Source organism: Emydura macquarii, unplaced genomic scaffold (genome assembly GCF_026122565.2).
Source record: "Emydura macquarii macquarii isolate MOO-44397 ecotype Brisbane River unplaced genomic scaffold, CSIRO-AGI_Emac_v2 contig_2246, whole genome shotgun sequence".
In the NCBI taxonomy this organism is placed as follows: Eukaryota; Metazoa; Chordata; order Testudines; family Chelidae; genus Emydura; species Emydura macquarii.
Window position 1 is genome coordinate 1076771 of NW_027132383.1, and position 18317 is coordinate 1095087.

Here is an 18317-nt window from a genome sequence, read left to right on the forward strand (position 1 = left end):
GAATTACTACTGGACCTTAACAAACACGTACAGATGGGAAGGATCATTCTTTTACCTGCCATCTGTACAGAGAGCTCCTTAGACTCTAGCACACTGCAAAGCCTACTTCCTCACTGCTTGAGGATTTGCATTACCTGTTTGCATGAAGGACTGGCAACTGGCCCATTCATCTGTTCATAGTACCTCCTCTCAGCGTCGTCATACTTGAATTTATCAAACCAGATCTTCTCATGCATAAGGAAGTTAGTTGCCATTTTTCTGCAAATAGGAAGAAACAATATGAGCAGTGAGAATATTTAAGGTTAGTTGCTTGTATCGGGTTCATCAACAACAGCACTTATTTCCTCCACCACAGGACTGTGCATTATAGCTTTCTGCTCTGTAGCGTCCTTCCCTTCTGGTGAAAAGCTTTAAGTAAATGGGATCCTATTAAGAAAGCAGGGCATTCTAATCACCCACCCACCTGTCTGCCTGATCTGACCTGCATTTAGCAACACAGCATGAAGTGGGAGCTGTACACATTGGACAGTCTCCACCTTTCCCCTATGAAAATGCCAGGTCCACCACGATATATAGATCAAAACGTTAGACACCTAAAAATCCACACAAGTCAATTAATACAATGGTTTTTAAAAATGGACAGACAAGTACCGCTCTTTCTGCCTCATGCTGAGAGACTTTTTTTTTTTAAATATGCCTAGCCAGCCTTAATAACTAACAGTACTAAGTTCCTTAACATAGCTTGTAACAACATACAGAGTGGATATGGTGTTTAAGCCACATTATAACTATGTTAGGAGTGCTGAAACCATGATGGGGAAGGAGTCAAGCACACAGGTCTATTGCACACTATCTTAAACACCGTTCAGCCCTGCCCACATTTGCATGAGAACTGTGCTAGCTCCACTGCTCTGACTATCTTACATGGTTAATGCTAGTGCAGTTTGGACCCTCTATATGGACAATGCTTCTCTGACTGCGCTGCAGAACTAGGTTACCCAGTCCTCCTAGATAATCCCATAATAGTACACAGCACGACAAACAAAAGAGGTACTGGACAAGCATCTCCCTCCAAGTCACAAACATTTTAACATTTTTAGAAGATAGCACTTGGAGTGGAAGACGGAACTGCAGGAGTATATTTTCAGAAGACCCTATAGTCATTTAGAAATTAAACTGTTACACTGTTGGGGAGAGATCCTTCCCATTGTGCAACATTAGTCAGAAATCATGAGATTTCCCCCAGAGTGTGTGTGTGTGTGCGCGCATGTGTGTGGTGGTGGGGGGGGGGGGGGTTATGATGTTCTAAAAAGCAAAGAGATTCAAAAATGGCTGTGAAAGCATGTTAATCAATTACTCTCTATGTGGTAACAATGCATTCAGGGGCAAAGGGGTTAACTTAACATGGGCATGCCGTTAAACAGCTTCCAAAAGCTATTCAACTTCATGATGTACGGCGGGATGAGGCTGTTAAAAACCTAACATGGAAGACATCTAGTTATTTCTAAACAAAGGCACAATACAGGAGCGTAGGACAAAAGGTCAGTTTGAGGAGGTAAAGAGAGACAAGAAAGAAGCATCTCAATGAAGCCAAGGCCCTGTTGTGCCAAGTGTAAGCAGGAAAATAGCAACCAAGGCAACATCCGCTAATGTAAAGGGCATTTAAAGATCTTTTAGGAAAAGTTTACGCCACTCAAAATGCCCTAAGGTAGGGACCATAACTTCATCAGTCAGCCTAGACCTTTGCGAGCCCTACTAATCCTCCAAGAAAACATCTCCAGATCTCAGAATTGGGTGACTAAGTAATGCTTTGTATTGGACAGTTGTAAAAACATCTCAGTACCAACATCAAAAAGCTTTAAAAAAGCTGAAAAGTGTCAAGAGAGACTCCTACACTGTACCATCTCCAAATTCTGAAACCCCTTCCCCATGTTCACATCATTCCTGCAAGAGACTGCTAGAAATACCATCCATATACACAAGGCTCCATGCAGACAGTTTACCACACACAATCCTAGTAATGCACGAGCCATATCAATCACACACTGTACATTCTGTACTGACACCATCTTCATTTCATGGGGAGAGGTGTGTGGTAGATTCTCCTCACTCTATCTGGCTACAGAGAATGCTATTCAGATTCAAGTGATCAGAAGTGTCACCTCAAAGGGAGGAGAAAGGAAAATCTATTATCTGCTAAATCTAACTCCCACAGTGGGCTACAAAGCAATGCTTAAATACTGGCCTTTGGACAAGCCCACTGAAGAGCTACAGCTCAGAAGGTAATGTGGCCTCTGAAGGGTAGAAAAGTTTTGGGTTCAGCAAGTAGAATGCAATTATGTAAAATCAAAGTATAAGCTACACAGTCTCATGTATAATGGAAAAAATGCTGCTCTGTACTCACCTGAGACAGGCAGCTTTCAAATATTTCCAGACTTTATAAAAATTAAACTGTTCTAATTAGACTAATCACAGGGCCAATAACTATCAAAATTTTCTGCATTTTAAAAATGCATCTCCCCCTTCCCAGATCCAATATTTGCTCATTGCATTTGTTATAATCTAGTTTACCCTCCTTACATGCCCAGATAAAACACCCACTTTCAGACAAAATGGTTTATCAGATCAGTAAAACTAGCTTCCCTCAATGGTGCAGAGGAAACACCTGCCATCTCTAGACTGAAACTTTGGGTCTATTTTACAGTCTAATAGCACCTTTCATCTTGAAGGATCCCAAAGCTCCTCTATAAACTGAATATACACAGTGCCACAAAAAAGCATCCATTTCTCAAGTGGAGGCCAGCAGAAAACCTACACACAGCAAGATCTGGGGAAATTTTGGTCAAGCGCAGTGAAGCAAATTCCTTCTCTTGTGAAGAGTGTGATGGGACCTTTAATACTTATGCACAGCAAACACTGTCTCCATGCTAAAGGTCTAATCCAAAAAAAGACTACTGCTAAACCTGTCTACAACTCAGTTTATGAACCTCAGAATGACGAAAGGCTGAATCACCTGTGCCACCCCCAGAGCTATGCTTAGACAATATGGTCACCTCCCCACCTTTCCACCAGCAAAGCACTTTGGGATTAAAGACTCTGTGCAAGAAAGGTGTGGCCTGAGCACAGGATTGGGAATCAAAACTCTTAAATCAAGAATTCTAACTCCTCTTTTGACTTCAATTCTTTGTGATCTTGAGCAAATTATTTAACTTCTCTGGCTCCATCTATAAAATGACAATAACTTAGCTACTGACCACACAGGGGTGTTTGAGGATTAATAACAACTCATCAGGAGGGTGAGCTACCTTAACAAGGAGTTCACTCTTCAATAATCCTACTGGTAAAGTGAAGCCTGATTAGGTTAAACAAGACCTTTGGTTCAATGACTGGAGGTTATTTCTATAGCTCCATGCTAGTGTTTGGCACTACAGACCCAGTGGGCAACTGCCTTCTACATATGCAAATTCATTCAGCTCAATCCTGAACCATCAATTTTCCAACTTTGAGTGTTACCCCAGAATAAGCTTTTCCTACTTAGTTTCTGATGCTGGCACACTTGCGACACGAGAAGCAAGTCGAGTTGGTTTTGCTAGCTTGAATTCTGGAATCTTTGCATTATCTTGTTTGCTTAACATTTTCAGGGCCTCAGATGCATAGTATCGTGATTCAGCGCTGTCGTATGTGGGCTTACTAAGCCACAAAGGTTCACTGTCCTTGTGCAGAAAATACCAGGTAGGCGGAGGGTGCTCGACATCTTTAGGAAGGGGAGGGTTGGTGGTGAACTCTACATGTCGGGCATTCATTCGTTTCCCAGGACTGTGGCCTTTCTTGTCCTTTCGGCTGTTCTTCGAGGCTTCTGACCGGCTGCGCTCTTGTGGCCTCACCTTCCCTGGAGGATGCCCATCAGTCATGTTCTCGTAAAAGCATTTCTCAGCATCATCATAAATAGGTTTCTCTAACCACACCTCCGAGATCATTGTCTGCAAACTCAGTATCTGAGGCTTGCCATTTACCGTCTGGTGTGCAGGACTGGGCAAACTAGTAACAAAAGGGGCACCAGAATGAACCACATCTGTTGACAGGCGGGGAGTAGCAGGGGTTGCAGGAGTAGATAGTGCTGTTATATAGCCTTCATCTGGAGTTTTTTGACCAACATCACCATAGTCACTGTTCCATTGTACAGACGGGAGGTCTAGGAAGTGTGGAGAAACAAAAGATTGAGACCTTTCAACAAACACCTTCTCTGCATCATCAAAGTTGAACTTGTTGACCCAGACATCCTGGATGATATGGTGACAAGCAATCAGACTGCCATGGGTGCAGTGCAAATCTGCTAGGTTCTTCCTTGGCTTATGAACACCTGGGACCGCTTCTTCTGACCGGAACACTAACTCTGACTGCGTAGTCTCAGGGGACATCTGGGTCAGGTCATCTGCAAGTTTCTTTCTGTACATGTTTTCCGCGTGATCGAAGAAAGGTTTGTCAAACCACACACGATCAGCTAATAAGCCAGTCAGGATGAAATCTACCTTGGAGACCAAATTCTTGGTTTTTGGAGAGCGCTTTCTTTTCTTTTGCTTCTTCCCATTTCTCACTCTTTTCATGTCTTTCAATTCACCCTCGACAGGATCATCATGACAAACACTGTTCACTGCCTCCACCTCTGGGTGCTTTTCAGTGGCTGAGGCTGCCAGTGTGGCTTCTCTTTCATAGTGGAGCCGCTCTGCTTCGTCATACTTGTGCTTGTCCAACCAGACCTTTTCTAATGGGATTGGGAGCTTTCTTGTCCTCATCTTCCAGAGTGGCAGCATTAAAAGATAAGCATAATAATGTAGTTGCAACATAACTAAACAAGCCAATGGCACACATTAGATTTTAAGCCATTTCTTAAGCACTGCAACGATTATATAAAAACCCACCACTCATTCATGATTAACATATTAAGAAATGGTGCGTTGGGCATTTAATTTCCATTTCATTGTTTACACATATCAGTGAGAAGGAATTAAGTTGCCTCGAGTTTAATCCAAGCTCAAAATTCACTTATTTCTCTGTAAAGCACCTTTTTAAATAAGTTATCTGCTTCCACCTTTATATTTAGTCTGGTCATAACTGTATTAAGTCCTTAAAAACTAAAGCCATAGGCTCTACATGTAATCCACATTTTACAGTATAAGGCACTGTAAAGGCACAATTATTGTCAGTAGCGTAGGCCAAACTTTCATTCTTTTCACTTTTCCAAATCATCATCTGTTAAGCACCAACAATGTGCTAACTAGATGCTCTGAAACTGGTACTTTGGGAAACTTACTGTTTCAAAAAAGATTCCCTACTCATGAAGATTTTTGAGTAGCCACTGCTAATATAGGACATGCTATATTGTGCTTGGCTGCTACAAACCCTGCAGAGGGAGCAAAGGAAACTACTCCCAGAGCTGCACAAAGGTAGCTGAGATTGGGGATGCTTATGTACCTTTTTCATAAAAAATGCTCTTGAAAATGAACTTGGCTTCCTTTAACTGAAGGAGATTTTCCTTCATAGGATGTGCGCTCATTATTAGGTTGGAGTAAGGTTATATGTTAGTAATGGTCTCCTGGTTTTCTTGGAAACCATGAGTATCTTAAATATATTTTGAACCAACAAACTTTGACACTTATTGGATTTCAGTTAAAAACCCAATTATTGCTAAATGAAAAGAACAAGCATGTAAGAGGGTATCTCAGGGTTCATATACATTAACCTCCATTATATATGACAAGCTTGTTTTAAACAAAGCAATTTTAGAAAGATCTGCCTACAACTTTATGCTAGACTTTGTTAAATGCTGTTTCACATTTAAATCAACCGAAGTATCCTGCACAAAAGAAGTGGAATAAATGTTGCATTTGTTTGGTGTGGGGGGTCTTTTGCTTTATATAATGTTTATAATTCACTATGAAGAAGTCAAATTTAGCTTCCAGGATATCAAAATTATCCAACATGATACTGAAAAGATTTTCCTAATTGTAGGATTTACAGCAATGCTCAGAAATCCACTTAGTGGTTAGCTATCAAGTAAATGTGTTGAATTAAGCACAAATCCAATTTAAAATTAAGTAGCTGAAAAGTCAGTTCCCTCTTTACTTACTTGCCAGTCTCAGTTTCAAGATTCTATTTCACTCTGCAATATGTGAGCAAATCAGAAACAGCTAATGCTGAACATTGTCCAACATTCCATTAAGTGCACAGATGGTGACACTAACCGTTGGAAAAACATCAGAATTCTACCTCAGGACTTGGCAGTCAAGTAAAGGAGGTAAGTATTTTCAAATATAAGTGCCTTTGCCATTTTAAACTTGCACTTAGGTTACTTATTCTGGGAATTTTTACATTTTAAGATATTAAAAAACATCTATAGCCTAAACACAGTATTAAAAGCATAATTTCTAAGGGGAAACTCTTTATTTTGCTTAAAAAAGTACCAATTGATACTCTTCATTAGCTGTAAGACATTCAACAACTTTTGTCCATTTGAAACAATCTAAAAAAATATTCCTCTTGATTAAAATATCAAAACTGGAAACCCTGTAAGTCAGAAAGTTTTTTAAAAAATTAGTTTAACTGGATGCTTTACCATATGCACATTAAACAAACACTTCTTACTACAGACAACTGAAAGTGTGCCACTGGTTTCAAAAATAGAGAGAATTAATCCTACTTATTACTTTCAAAATCAAAGCGCTCCATTAAGTGGGTGGCAATGTGGCAATAAAGCAGCAACTCTATGGTCTGGCCATGAGGATAAGCCATGCTGTCACAGCTTCCTTGGCATTGTGACCAAGCAGGCAATGATGACATCACATTATAGGTCATAAAGTCAGAACACATACAAGTTGCATACAAATTATTAAAATGCTAATCAGGTGCACAACGTACTTTACATTCTGTCTAGAGACGACCACATGGCATGCTTTCATTGTAAAAGCAGGGTAGCCCCACACTTATACAGTAGAACCTTAGAGTTACAAACACCAGAGTTACGAACTGACCAGTCAGCCACACACCTCATTTGAAATCAGAAGTACACAATCTGGCAGCAGCGGACAAAAAATAAAAAAGCAAATATAGTACAGTACTGTGTTAAACAAACTACTAAAAATACAGGGAAAGCAGCATTTTTCTTCTGCATAGTAATGCTTTAAAGCTGTATTAAGCCAATGTAAACTTTTGAAAGCGCAAACATAACGTTTTGTTCAGAGTTACAAACATTTCAGAGTTACGTACAACCTCCATTCCCAAGGTGTTCGTACCGCTGAGGTTCTACTGTACTCACATGTTAACCTTTGTGCTCAAAGAACAAAAGAAGCAGTCTCTACCCCACAAGAAAAATGTTGAATAGCAGAACCTACAACCAGAAAATTTTTAAAGGGAATGGGATGTTTGAACATTTTCATTTAAGGAACGTTTTTTGCTCTGGAGCTTTCTTCCAATGTATCCACAGAAAAGAAGCAGCATCCACCACAGAGGAAGAAATAACCTAAATTTTGATTATTGAGCAGTAGGTGGAGAAGGGCAGGGAATGATACTGAAAGATTAGGAATGACAAAGGAATAGGATTAGAAGGAGTTTTCACAGCCAGTGATTACTTAGAACAAGTGTTATTCAAAAATTAAACTACAATCTTACAAGAGCTGTATAATTTTATTATACTGTTCATCTAGTTCTTTGACCATCTTAATGTACAAAATGCAGAAGTGCAGGGAAAAGTGCACGCTTAGATCAGCATGTGACTAAGATGGATAGGACAGTTATGGCTATAAATCTGAACTTTTAACGTATTTACTGCAATAACTCAATAAGGACAGTGAACTGGGGGCTTTAGGTATTGTGACTGCTTTAGGTGTTCTAGATTAACAGGTGTGGGTAGCTCATTGGATTTGAGTTCTCTTAAATCATATCAAGAACAAAATAGAGGCTGGAAGTGAACAGATAAAACCTTCCAGTTAAAAAGTCACATATGACTCTACCAGATGAATCTGTGGCAGGTAAGTGCTTTGTTCTGCATCTAAAGGTCACCTTCTGGTTACAATTCTAAGATGCTTCAGAGAAGAGGGGAGAAGGTGCATTTCCTTTGAAGAAATAAGGAATCTAGTCTTGGCTCTTAATATTCTGCATATTATACATTTAACATTTAGTCTGCATTACTATAATTGAAATCTGACATAAGAAGGCAACAACTGCATAGCAGACAAACTGGATTAAATAGTCTCCCATTTTAACATAATTGGTGAGTTTCTTGCAACTCCTCAAATAGCCTTTGTTTAACCAATGAAGTAGTAGTCATTGTGATCTGCATATATGGTGGTCCGTGTACATTATGTATTAAGATTGTGTTCTCATGTAAAACCAGATAAGAGACCTTCCTCTCCAAAGAGCTGAAACCAAAATTAATTGTTGTATTGGGAAATGGTAAACTCCTACAAGCACAGTCATTTTTAACAAAAAAGACAGAAAACAAACGGGTCACTGCCAGTTAAAAGTGAGGTGAACAAAACCCTAGCACCAATGTATGCAATCCAGTGATTTTCTTGAAAAAAGAAAGCAGCAGTGACAAAACATTGACTAGTAAGTACTTACTTTTTTAGTTCCTATGACAGCATTAAGAAATAAAGTTAAGAAAAGTGAGAAAGTTTTATATCTATAGATGCAGAGCCAGTCAGAGCACAGTTAAACAAATAGTATAGCAGGTAGGACATTGCCTGTATAAAATGTTAACTTTTTCAAAATAAATTAGTAATTTGGTTTACTGAGAATCTGTAGCTGCTTAATACTAGTGAGTCTAAAACTAACTAAATGGAACTATGTACATATACTAAAGACCTATCTAAAATCCAATCATATTTGTTTTAAACTAGTCAGCACTAAAAACAGATTATGTATACACTGGAGTTATTTCCTCAGTGTACTTGACAGGGATCAGCTTTGGGAAAACTACAATAGTTTGTGGAGTATCCAGAATAGCTATGTTAACGGGCTTGAGTTAACTAACTGGCACTTAATTCAAGGTTAAAAAAAAAAAAAAAAAAAACCAGACAAGCCTGTAGCAGAAGCTTGTTGAAAGATTATACAAAAACAATTTGTGGAAGAAGTCTAGTCCCCTTAAGAATTTAACTCTTTTTAGGAAAGAGTGGTTTTGAGACAGAAAAGATATATATTTCGATGTCAGTTACACATGATGTTTAGGCCTCAACTGGAGTACTGTGTCCAGTTCTGGGCGCCACATTTCAGGAAAGATGAGGACAAACTGGAGAAAGCCCAGACAAGAGCAACAAAAATTATTAAAGGTACAGAAAACATGACCTATGAGGGAAGACTGAAAAAATTGGGTATGTTTAGTCTGGAGAAGAGGAGACTGAAAGAGGACATGATAACAGCTTTCAATTACATAAAAGATTATTACAAAGAAGAGGGAGAAAAATTGTTCTCTCTAACCTCTGAGGATAGGACAATAAGCAACAAGCTTAAATTGCAGCCAGGGCAGCATAGTTAAGCACTGGAAAAAATTGCCCAGGGAGATTGTGGAATCTCCATCACTGGAGATTTTTAAGAGCAGGTAAGACAAATACTTGTAAGGGATGGTCTAGATCAGCGGTTCTCAACCGGTGGTACGCGTACCACCGGTGGTATGCCGAAGAAGGCTGGGTGGTACGCGAGCGGTACCACACCGCAGCCGGAAGGGCCCTCCCACCCACCCTCGTGAAACTCTGCCGCCGAAAAGGGGAAACGGTGGAAGGGTTTCGGCAGAGGGCATTGTTCCCGCCATGGAGCCCGCTGCAAAACTCCACCGCTGCCGAAAGTCCCGGCCCCCCTTTTTTTCCCCCGAGTGGTACTCAGGGAAAAAAGGTTGAGAACCGCTGGTCTAGATAACACTTAGTCCTGCCATAAATGCAGGGGACTGGACTAGATGACCTCTTGAGGGCCTTTCCAGTCCTACAATTCTATGAAAAGTTAATTCCGTCAAACAGCTAGCCTGTGGGCCATAAGCAGCCCGCTTAAGATATTTATCAGCCCCTTAGGACATGATTGATTTAGCAGAAATCAAGCTTTTTTTAAAAAAAAATATTTTTAAATGCTACTGCAAAGTAAAATCTTTCAAATGGGAACACAGTGCAGCCAATTAAAAGTCTACAAAAATCCTGAAACAGCTCTGAAACATGGTCAGCCCCCATTTATCTCAATGGAGTGTGAATTCTTAAACCCAATTATGGTAATTTAAAAGTTAGATTTTCAAATAATTTAAGTGTAAAATTGCTAATGTAAATTACACAATTATGCACATAAATCAGGTAATTGCATATGAAACTGTCCTACCAAAAATACCATGTCTACATTAGGGAAGGTGTATTTTACCAAGTTAAAATCCTAGTGTAGACAAAACCATTATTGCCCTAATGTGTGTTAGCTGGTGGAGGTAACCTTGAGTAGTCAATGCAACTGGGTGCTTTATAACAATTCTGCCCAGAGATATTCATTTCATTTTCCTGAGCACAAAGCTTCACCACTAAAAAAGAATGTACTACGGTTTATGAATAATCTCTGGAAATAGAAAAAAAAACAAATAAAAACTGAGTATATGTCAACAGTAGAAATCAGAGAAGTGAAGAACACTACCTATACTTAACTGCAAAGTGCAATCACCTTATAAGCCTTCACCATGCTCCCTCAATTGAATATGGTTATTTGTTTCTTATGCATTTCATTCATCATAACTATTCTAGGAATCACTAGTATTATGTACAAAATGTTTCTGATAAGGTGTGCAGACTAGACAAGAAAAGTGCAATAATGTGTGCTCTTGCTGCACACGTTGGATACTTGCCTTTGTATTATCCATGCCACTAAAACATAATAAGCAGCAACTTAGATGTTGGCACAAAGCATACCAGCTATTTTGTAAGGCTTAATACATCAAAAAGGCAATGGCACTATTTGTGTTGATCAATACATAGTTAACCTCTCTCATACAATGTAAAGTTACACAGGACAATGTAGTGAAAACTTTCCATAACCAACATACAAGAAACACTAACAACCATCTAAACATACTTTAAGTTCAACAGTTTCTAGTTGAAAATGTATAGTTTGGTCAGCTTCATTTTCAATTTCTGCTTATCATCACTTCTTGGATATCACGAACTAAAATAAGGCTGTCATGATGGATTTCCAATGCTGCAGGGGAATGCACAGTTAAAAATATGAGATGAAATCATCTATATCAATGTTTCATAAAACCCAAAATAAATTATGGGCTTAAGCTTTTTAGCTGTATTATCCCTTTAAGTTTGTATATTTTTTATGAAGAGAACACATTTTCCACAGCAGCTATGGTTTCTGAAGGGAAATGTCAGCTGCTTTTCGAAGTCCACAGCCTTAAACAGTGCAAGATTACCAACGAATTCACTGTAACTCCCTACAGTACAGCTCATCGATAATGAAATAGAAGGCAAATCCCAAATAGTTTCATTGCAGTATAATATGAAAACTGTCATTCCGATTCTATCGAAAATGCAACTTTATGATGAGGTGGTTCCCGTTGCATGTGTTCTGTAATACTTTTTTGCAACTATCTACATCTACATGTCATCATTTTGGATTTGGATTGGCTATCTCATTAGGAAGTGAGAATTACTTCTTGTAATCAATGGTTGTGAATAGGCCTCAACTACTTCCCCATTGTTGTTCCTTAAACTTGGATGTATATATATACACCTGCCACTTGATTTCTATTTCTTGCATCTGATGAAGTGGGTTGCAGCCCACAAAAGCTTATGCCTACAAAAATTAAATTTGTTAGTCTTTAAAGTGCTACAGGACTCTTGTTTTTGCTGTATACTGACTAACATGGCCACCCCTCTGGAACTTTTCATCATTTTGGATGTAGATCCGTTTATACAGCTTGGTGTCACTGATCTAGACAAAGCCAGCAGGGATTATATATAGCGTACTCATGTCACATCTCACGTGTCACATCCACCCTCCAACAGAATCTACTGAAAGCTAATCCCAGCAACAGCCAGGAAAATAAGTGTCAAGTGAAAGCCCAGAGTGGAAAGAGAAGATGGGGTCCACTAATGCTGGCCTGCTCTCCTCCATGTCTGACCTTTTCTCTCCCCACAACACTGGGATATGCCAGCCTTGTTTTAATGGACAACCCCAATGCACCTGAGAAGGAACCACAATTAGTGTTCCAGTCCCTCCACTCCCAGCCCCAAATTTGGTAATTAGTTCAGTTATGTGCACATAAGCAACAACGGCTTTAGCTAAGCATTTGATTCCACTGATGAAATGCCAGTCCAGGTACCTGCAGTACTTTTTTCAGGGAGATTGTAGAGGGGGAGGAAATTCTACTCTTTCTGCTGTTTCAGGACATAACTGAGCAAAAGGATTGCTAATCAGCCCACAAAATGACAGTTGGGGCCTCCCAACTATGACCTCTTGAAACCTTGACATCTGGCTCCAGGTGATATAGAAACCAATAAGCAGCACCTAAAGGTACTCAGCCAGAAGGTGCAGAAAAGCGAGTATGGAAATACCTGTCACAGGGAAAGAAAGGCTCCATTTGCTCCTCCAGACAAGTGTGTAGTGCTGCAGAAAATCAGAGTTGGGAAAAACAACGAGACTAACACGGCTACCCCTCTGGAACTTTTCACCAGAGTTGGGAAAGGATAAGAAATAAGTTAATAAGAAAAAGATATCAACCAGTACCTGAGAATGAACAGAATAGCAAGTGGAGGAAAGGAGGAAAGTATACCTATAAGGGAAAGGAGGCAAGCCAGGCAGAGGAAAAGAATACGTACCTGAAAAGGAAAAGACAAGTAAGCAAGGAGGCATAGGGTGCATAACCAAAGAAGGCAATAAGGAATATCTGGCCAAGACAAGCAAGGCCTTATGCTCAACTCTATGATATTTCTCAGCCGGCTTGTAACAGGATAAACTTTGGAATGTTGCATCAGGTAAATTCCAGGTAACGTTCTAGGCATCAATTGATTTTGGTGAAAATCAGAAAGCCAGAAGGAGGTAGAGAGAACATACAAAGCTCCCTGCATTTAGTTTGCAGAACCTGCAGCTTAACCACATCTGTAATTGTCTACAGATCAACAAACCAGTTGATGGCAGTCATTATGCGGGGTACGCATGGAATCCATGAAAGAGGGGGACTGGAGGGAGAAACACAAGGAGTTTATGGAAGGAATGGAGAATGTGTTTGCAATGTGCTCACACTACAGAAGCATCGAAGCACGCAACTCTCTAAGTACTAACTGTGATTATGAACAGAAAAAAAATCAGAGATTTTACAGAGTCAGATTGCTACACAGCAACAGAAATTGCAAGAAGGGCAGCATAATTCTGTGAGGTTCAGGAGCTGTTCCTGAGCTAAGAGGAAGTTGGAGGTGATCAGCACCTTCCTGCATTAGGCTCTTACTTAGGGAGTGCTCAAGGATGCTGCATGACAGATGAGCCTATCAAGAGGGAGCTAAAATATATAGATAAGGGGACACATCTGATTTTTTTCTGCCTTTAGCTTTTCAGGGAGAGCTCCGTGCAGAAAGCCTCAAGTGCCAGCAGAAGTCACCAGAGTGAGAACTGCTGGAAAAGTGAGTCGGCACAAAAGTCCACACGCCACTTATCTCAAGTCAGGCAGCGATTTCCTGCTGCGGACACCCGTGACGGTGCTGCCCGGCTGCCAGGGCAGCATCCTGCAAAGAGGGCTCTGCTCAGAGTGGGGGGTGCAGGGGAAGGAGCGGATTCTTTGGCGGGCCCAGCTATAATCCTTCCTGGGCCCACCTGCATCCACCACCGAACCTCCGGGCTGTGAGGAGAGCACCAGCTCCTCGTGGTAGGGAGGATAACACAGGAGAGGCCCCGCACCCCCAAGACCGTGCTCACAACATAGGCGGGGAAGAAAAGGATTCTTCGGAGGGGGGACCCTGCCACCCCCAGCCCCTGGGGTCACCTGCACCCACGGCAGGGCTCGCTGGCTCCAAGGGGAGCCCGGGAGGGTGGACAAGGCCGGGAGACGGTTCTAGGGGAGGGAGGCAGAGACACAGGCTCCCCGCCCCACCCCCACGGCTCCCTGCCTGTGAGAGGAGCGGGGGAGGGGGTCTGCTTACACCCCCGGAGACGGTCCCTGTCCCCTCCCCCATCTATCTATTCCCCCCCGCGGGCCGCCGGCGGAGCTCCCCACCCATGACAAGCACACGGGACTGCTCACGGTGGGGGAGGGGGGCAATGCCGGGGAACCCGCCACGAGCCCACCGCCCCTCCCCCCAAGTCGCGCTGAGGGGGGGGGGGACATTCACCTCCTCCCGCGTCCCCCCGCCCTCAGCTCCCTGCTGCCCACGTGACCAGCCCCGGGCAGGCTAGTCCCGGCCTCAGTCTCTGCCCGGCGCCCGCCCCGCCCCCTCGCGGGGGGCCCGGTGACTACTCACGCCACAGGTCGCGCGCGCTCCGCGTTCGGTCTCAGCCCGCGGAAAGGAAGCCGCGCTGGCCCGCGCGGGGGTTTCTGGGTGGAGGCTCCAACCAACTGTGACGGAGGGAGCGGGGGGGAGCCGGCGGCGCTGTGAGCGACCCACACAGAGCGGCGTGGAACAGTCCGGGTGGAGGACGGGCTCTTTCCTCCGGGGAAGTGTACAGCCCCGGCTGCGGGGGAATGGAATAAGCCGAGGGAGGGAAACGTACGAGGATTGGACGCCCCCCCCCACTTGCGACAATGGAACATTCCGGCGAGGGAGGGGAGGGCGGCGGTTAGAGAAATGACATCCCAGCCCTCACAGGCGGAAGAGGCCAACGGGAAGGGGGGGGGAATGGAACGTTCCACCTGGCGGGGGGGGGAAAGCGAGCGGCCGGCGCTGACACATGCGCCGTGGCTGCCGCCCCGCCCCTATGGGCTCTTCGGGGCCGGAGAGGAGACAAAAGACGTTGGCTCCCCGCCCCCACCCCCGGTTATAACGCGCCCCCCGGAGCCGGGGCCAGCGCCGGGCCTGGGCCTCGCCTCCTCTCCCCTCCCCGGGACGGCGCGGGGCCGGGCGGGTGTATGGCTCCCAGCGGCCCCGGCGCCGGGCCCCGCCATGGATCCCGCCGCGCCTCGGCCGGGGCAGCGCGGCGCTGCTGCTGCTGCTGCTGAGCGGCCGCGGGAGGCAGCCCCCCGCATGGCCTGCCGGCGGGAGGCGCGGCTGCCTCCGGCCCCCGGGGAGCCGCCGGCGGCGAGGAGCCGCTGCCCGGACGGGCCGGGTTCCAGGCGCCCCCGGGGCCGCGGCAGGCAACCGGGGCTGGACGATCCGAGCGGCCGGCCGCCGCCGGTGGAGCTGGAGGAGCCGGGCAGCAGGGAGCCGTCCCCGCCGTGCCTGGAGCTGGGCCAGCCCCGGGCGGCGGCGGCGGCGCGCTGCTCCCGGCGGGGCGGGGGGTCGCCCGGGCGGGGCTCGGGGCTGTCGGTGAAGATGGCTTTCCGCCGCGCCTACTCCATCAAGGACAAGCTGCAGGCCATCGAGCGGGTGAAGAAAGGCGAGCGGCAGGCCTCGGTCTGCCGGGACTTCGGGGTGCCGGGCGGCACGCTGCGGGGCTGGCTGAAGGACGAGCACAAGCTGCGCTGGTTCCTGGACCAGCTGGGGGGCGAGGTGGGCACCCAACGCAAGAAGATGCGCCTGGCCAACGAAGAGGAGATCGACCGGGCCGTCTACACCTGGTTCCTCACCCTCCGGCAGCACGGCGTGCCCCTCTCCGGGCCCATCATCCAGGCCCAGGCCGAGGCCTTCGCCCGCCAGATCTACGGGCCTGAGTGCACCTTCAAGGCCAGCCACGGCTGGTTCTGGCGCTGGCAGAAACGGCACGGCATCTCCAGCCAGCGCATCTACGGCGAAGGAGGCGGAGGGGTGGACCCCGCCGCTCCGGGGACCCCGCCGCTTAAGGCTGAGCTGGAACTCCGGGCCCCCTCGTCTGCCTTCCCGGACCCCTCGCTGCTCCTGCCGCCGCCTCCTCCTCCTCCTCCGGCCGCCATGGCTCCTGCGGACGGGGGAGGCTATGGGGACGAGCAAATCTACAACGCCAACGTCACCGGACTCTATTGGAAGCTGCTGCCGGGCCAGGCTGGGGAGCTGCGGGCCCGTTCCCCCCGCCTGCCGGCTCCCCCTCGACGCAGGCTGGCGGTGAAGGAGCGGGTCACCGTGCTGCTGGCCGCCAACCTGACCGGCTCACACAAGCTGAAACCTCTGGTAGTCGGGGGGCTCCCAGACCCACCCAGTCTCCGGCACCACAATCAGGACAAGTTCCCGGCCTGCTATCGCTACAGCCCCGAGGCCCGGCTTGGACCTGCCCTCCTCCGGGCCTGGTTCTTTGAGGACTTCGTGCCGGGAGTCAAGCGTTACCTGCGCCGCAGCTGCCTCCAGCAGAAGGCCGTGCTGCTGCTCAGTAGCCAGCCGCCACCCTCCGGAGCCGGCCCTGAGGAGCCCCCCCAGCTGCAGACCCCGGATGGCTCCATCCGAGCCCTCTTCCTCTCCAAGGCCGCGGCAGGGGGCGGCTTGGCTGGAGGGGGAGGCCGGATCCCAGCCCCGCTGGAGCAAGGCGTGGTGTCCGCCTTCAAGCAGCTCTACAAGCGGGAACTGCTGCGCTTGGCCGTGGCCAGTGGGGGAGGCGGCCCGGCTGGGGGGCCTGGCCCGGCTGGGGGCGGGAGTGGTCCCCTGGACTTTGTGCGCTCCTTCCTGCTCAAGGACATGCTCTACCTGGCCGGCCTCTCCTGGGATCTCATCCCTGCTGGCTCCATCGAGAAGTGCTGGCTGCTGGGGCTGCGGGCTGCCTTCGAGCCCCAGCCTGGGGAGGAGGAGCAGGGGGAACCCCTGGGCAGGGATGGGGGTGGCGGGGACAGCAAGGTCTTCAGCGACCTCACCCACCTGGCCGCCCTGGCCTACAAGCGCCTGGCACCTGAGGAGGTGGCTGACTGGCTGCACCTGGATGATGCGGCGCCAGGCACAGAGGGGGAGGATGGGGAAGAGGACGGGGAGGGTGGAGATGAGGGACCGGGAGGCTGCATGGGGGGGGAGGAGGAGGAGGAGGCAGTAGGGGTGGGTGGGGGAGGCGGTGGAGTGGAGGAGGGAGGGGATCCCCCGCTGCCTACGGCCCGGGAAGCCATCAGGGGCTTGGAGACGGCTCTGCGCTGGCTAGAGAGCCAGGACCCCCGGCAGGTGGGGCCACTCAAGCTGGTGCAGCTCCGCTCCCTGATCAGCATGGCCCAGCGGCTGCACCGAGGGGGTAGCTCAGACTCATAGGGGGAGCAAGGGGACTGGAGGTAATTAGCCACCCACTGCTGCACCTTTGGGGGGGTGTAACCCCCCAACTCCCCTGGGACCGAGGGGGACTAACCCCACTCTGCACGGGGACTGACACTGGGAGCCACCCTCCTGACCCACCATCGCTAGGGAATGGGGTCTAATACCCCATGGGGCTGCCCCCTTCCCCCCAGTAACATCACTGAGGGATAACCATACCTCCTGGGGCTAATAAGGGGGACTAACACCCCCACACACAATGCCATCACTAGGGGGCTATGCCTCACTTTAAACATCATCGGTAGGTGCTATTCCCTACTCCATGGAACCGAGAGAGAGAATCCCATCAGTATTACTGGAGGGCTAATCCTTACCCCCCACATCAGCAGATCCCCCAATCCATGGGGTGGAGGCGGGGGGACCGATTCCTTTATCCAATGTCGCCGTGAGGAGTGGGGCATGGAAGGGCTTACCCCATCCTCCTGGGATTGAAGGGAAACTAACCAACATCCCCGAGAAGGGCTGAGGCGGGGAACTGGACTTCCGTGGGACAGAGAAGGCACACCGCCCACTAGCTTGACTGAGCGGGACTAGCGAAGATGGCGGAGCTGTGGCCGATCTGAGATGGCCGGCAGTAAGAATCGTGCTGTGAGGGGAAGGGGACCGTGCATTGTTACGCACCACCAAGAGAGACTCTTCCTGCTCAAGTTGTAAAGAGGAAAACCAAGTGCTGGGCAAGGAACGAAGCTAACCGGATCATTTGGCTGCAGTCTCACGCGCAAAGCTATATGGAGGTGAATCAGGGTCGCAGCAGCAGCTTGTCTGGACCTGAGTCATGTGCGCAATGTTACTGCTGCCAGGATGTAAACTCTGGCAGCCCCATGTTTGCAGATCTTTTCATAAGAACGAACTTCACACTCTGGAGGGGGCTGGTCATTCATACCCTTCCCGTTTGCTAACTGGTTTCTTGTTCAACGAGGGTGGGTTTAAAACTGGATGGGTTTTACATGCACTGGATTG

The 18317-nt window shown here is 47.0% G+C and overlaps 2 protein-coding genes across 6 annotated transcripts in view; one reads left to right on the plus strand and one right to left on the minus strand.

The window, feature by feature from the left end:
• The window catches only part of EEF1D (eukaryotic translation elongation factor 1 delta), a 34078-nt gene extending 19478 nt beyond the window's left edge, over positions 1-14600 (minus strand). For 2 of the 5 annotated variants that reach the window (XM_067560086.1, XM_067560083.1), the window contains exons 1-2: positions 14469-14600; positions 135-258 (exon numbers count right to left, since the gene is read on the minus strand). In XM_067560086.1, the coding sequence (XP_067416187.1) occupies positions 135-254 (120 nt within the window). In that variant the 5' untranslated portion in view covers positions 255-258; positions 14469-14600. Of the gene's footprint in view, positions 1-134; positions 259-11085; positions 11105-14468 lie in introns of those variants that run through there. The other 3 variants (XM_067560082.1, XM_067560081.1, XM_067560084.1) reach the window with 2 other exon arrangements.
• Positions 14601-15357: 757 nt separating this feature from the next.
• Positions 15358-17968, plus strand: TIGD5 (tigger transposable element derived 5). Its single transcript, XM_067560087.1, has one exon. The coding sequence runs from the start codon at positions 15477-15479 to the stop codon at positions 17295-17297; it is 1821 nt and encodes a 606-aa protein (XP_067416188.1). The 5' UTR covers positions 15358-15476; the 3' UTR covers positions 17298-17968.
• The last annotated feature ends 349 nt before the right edge of the window (positions 17969-18317 follow it).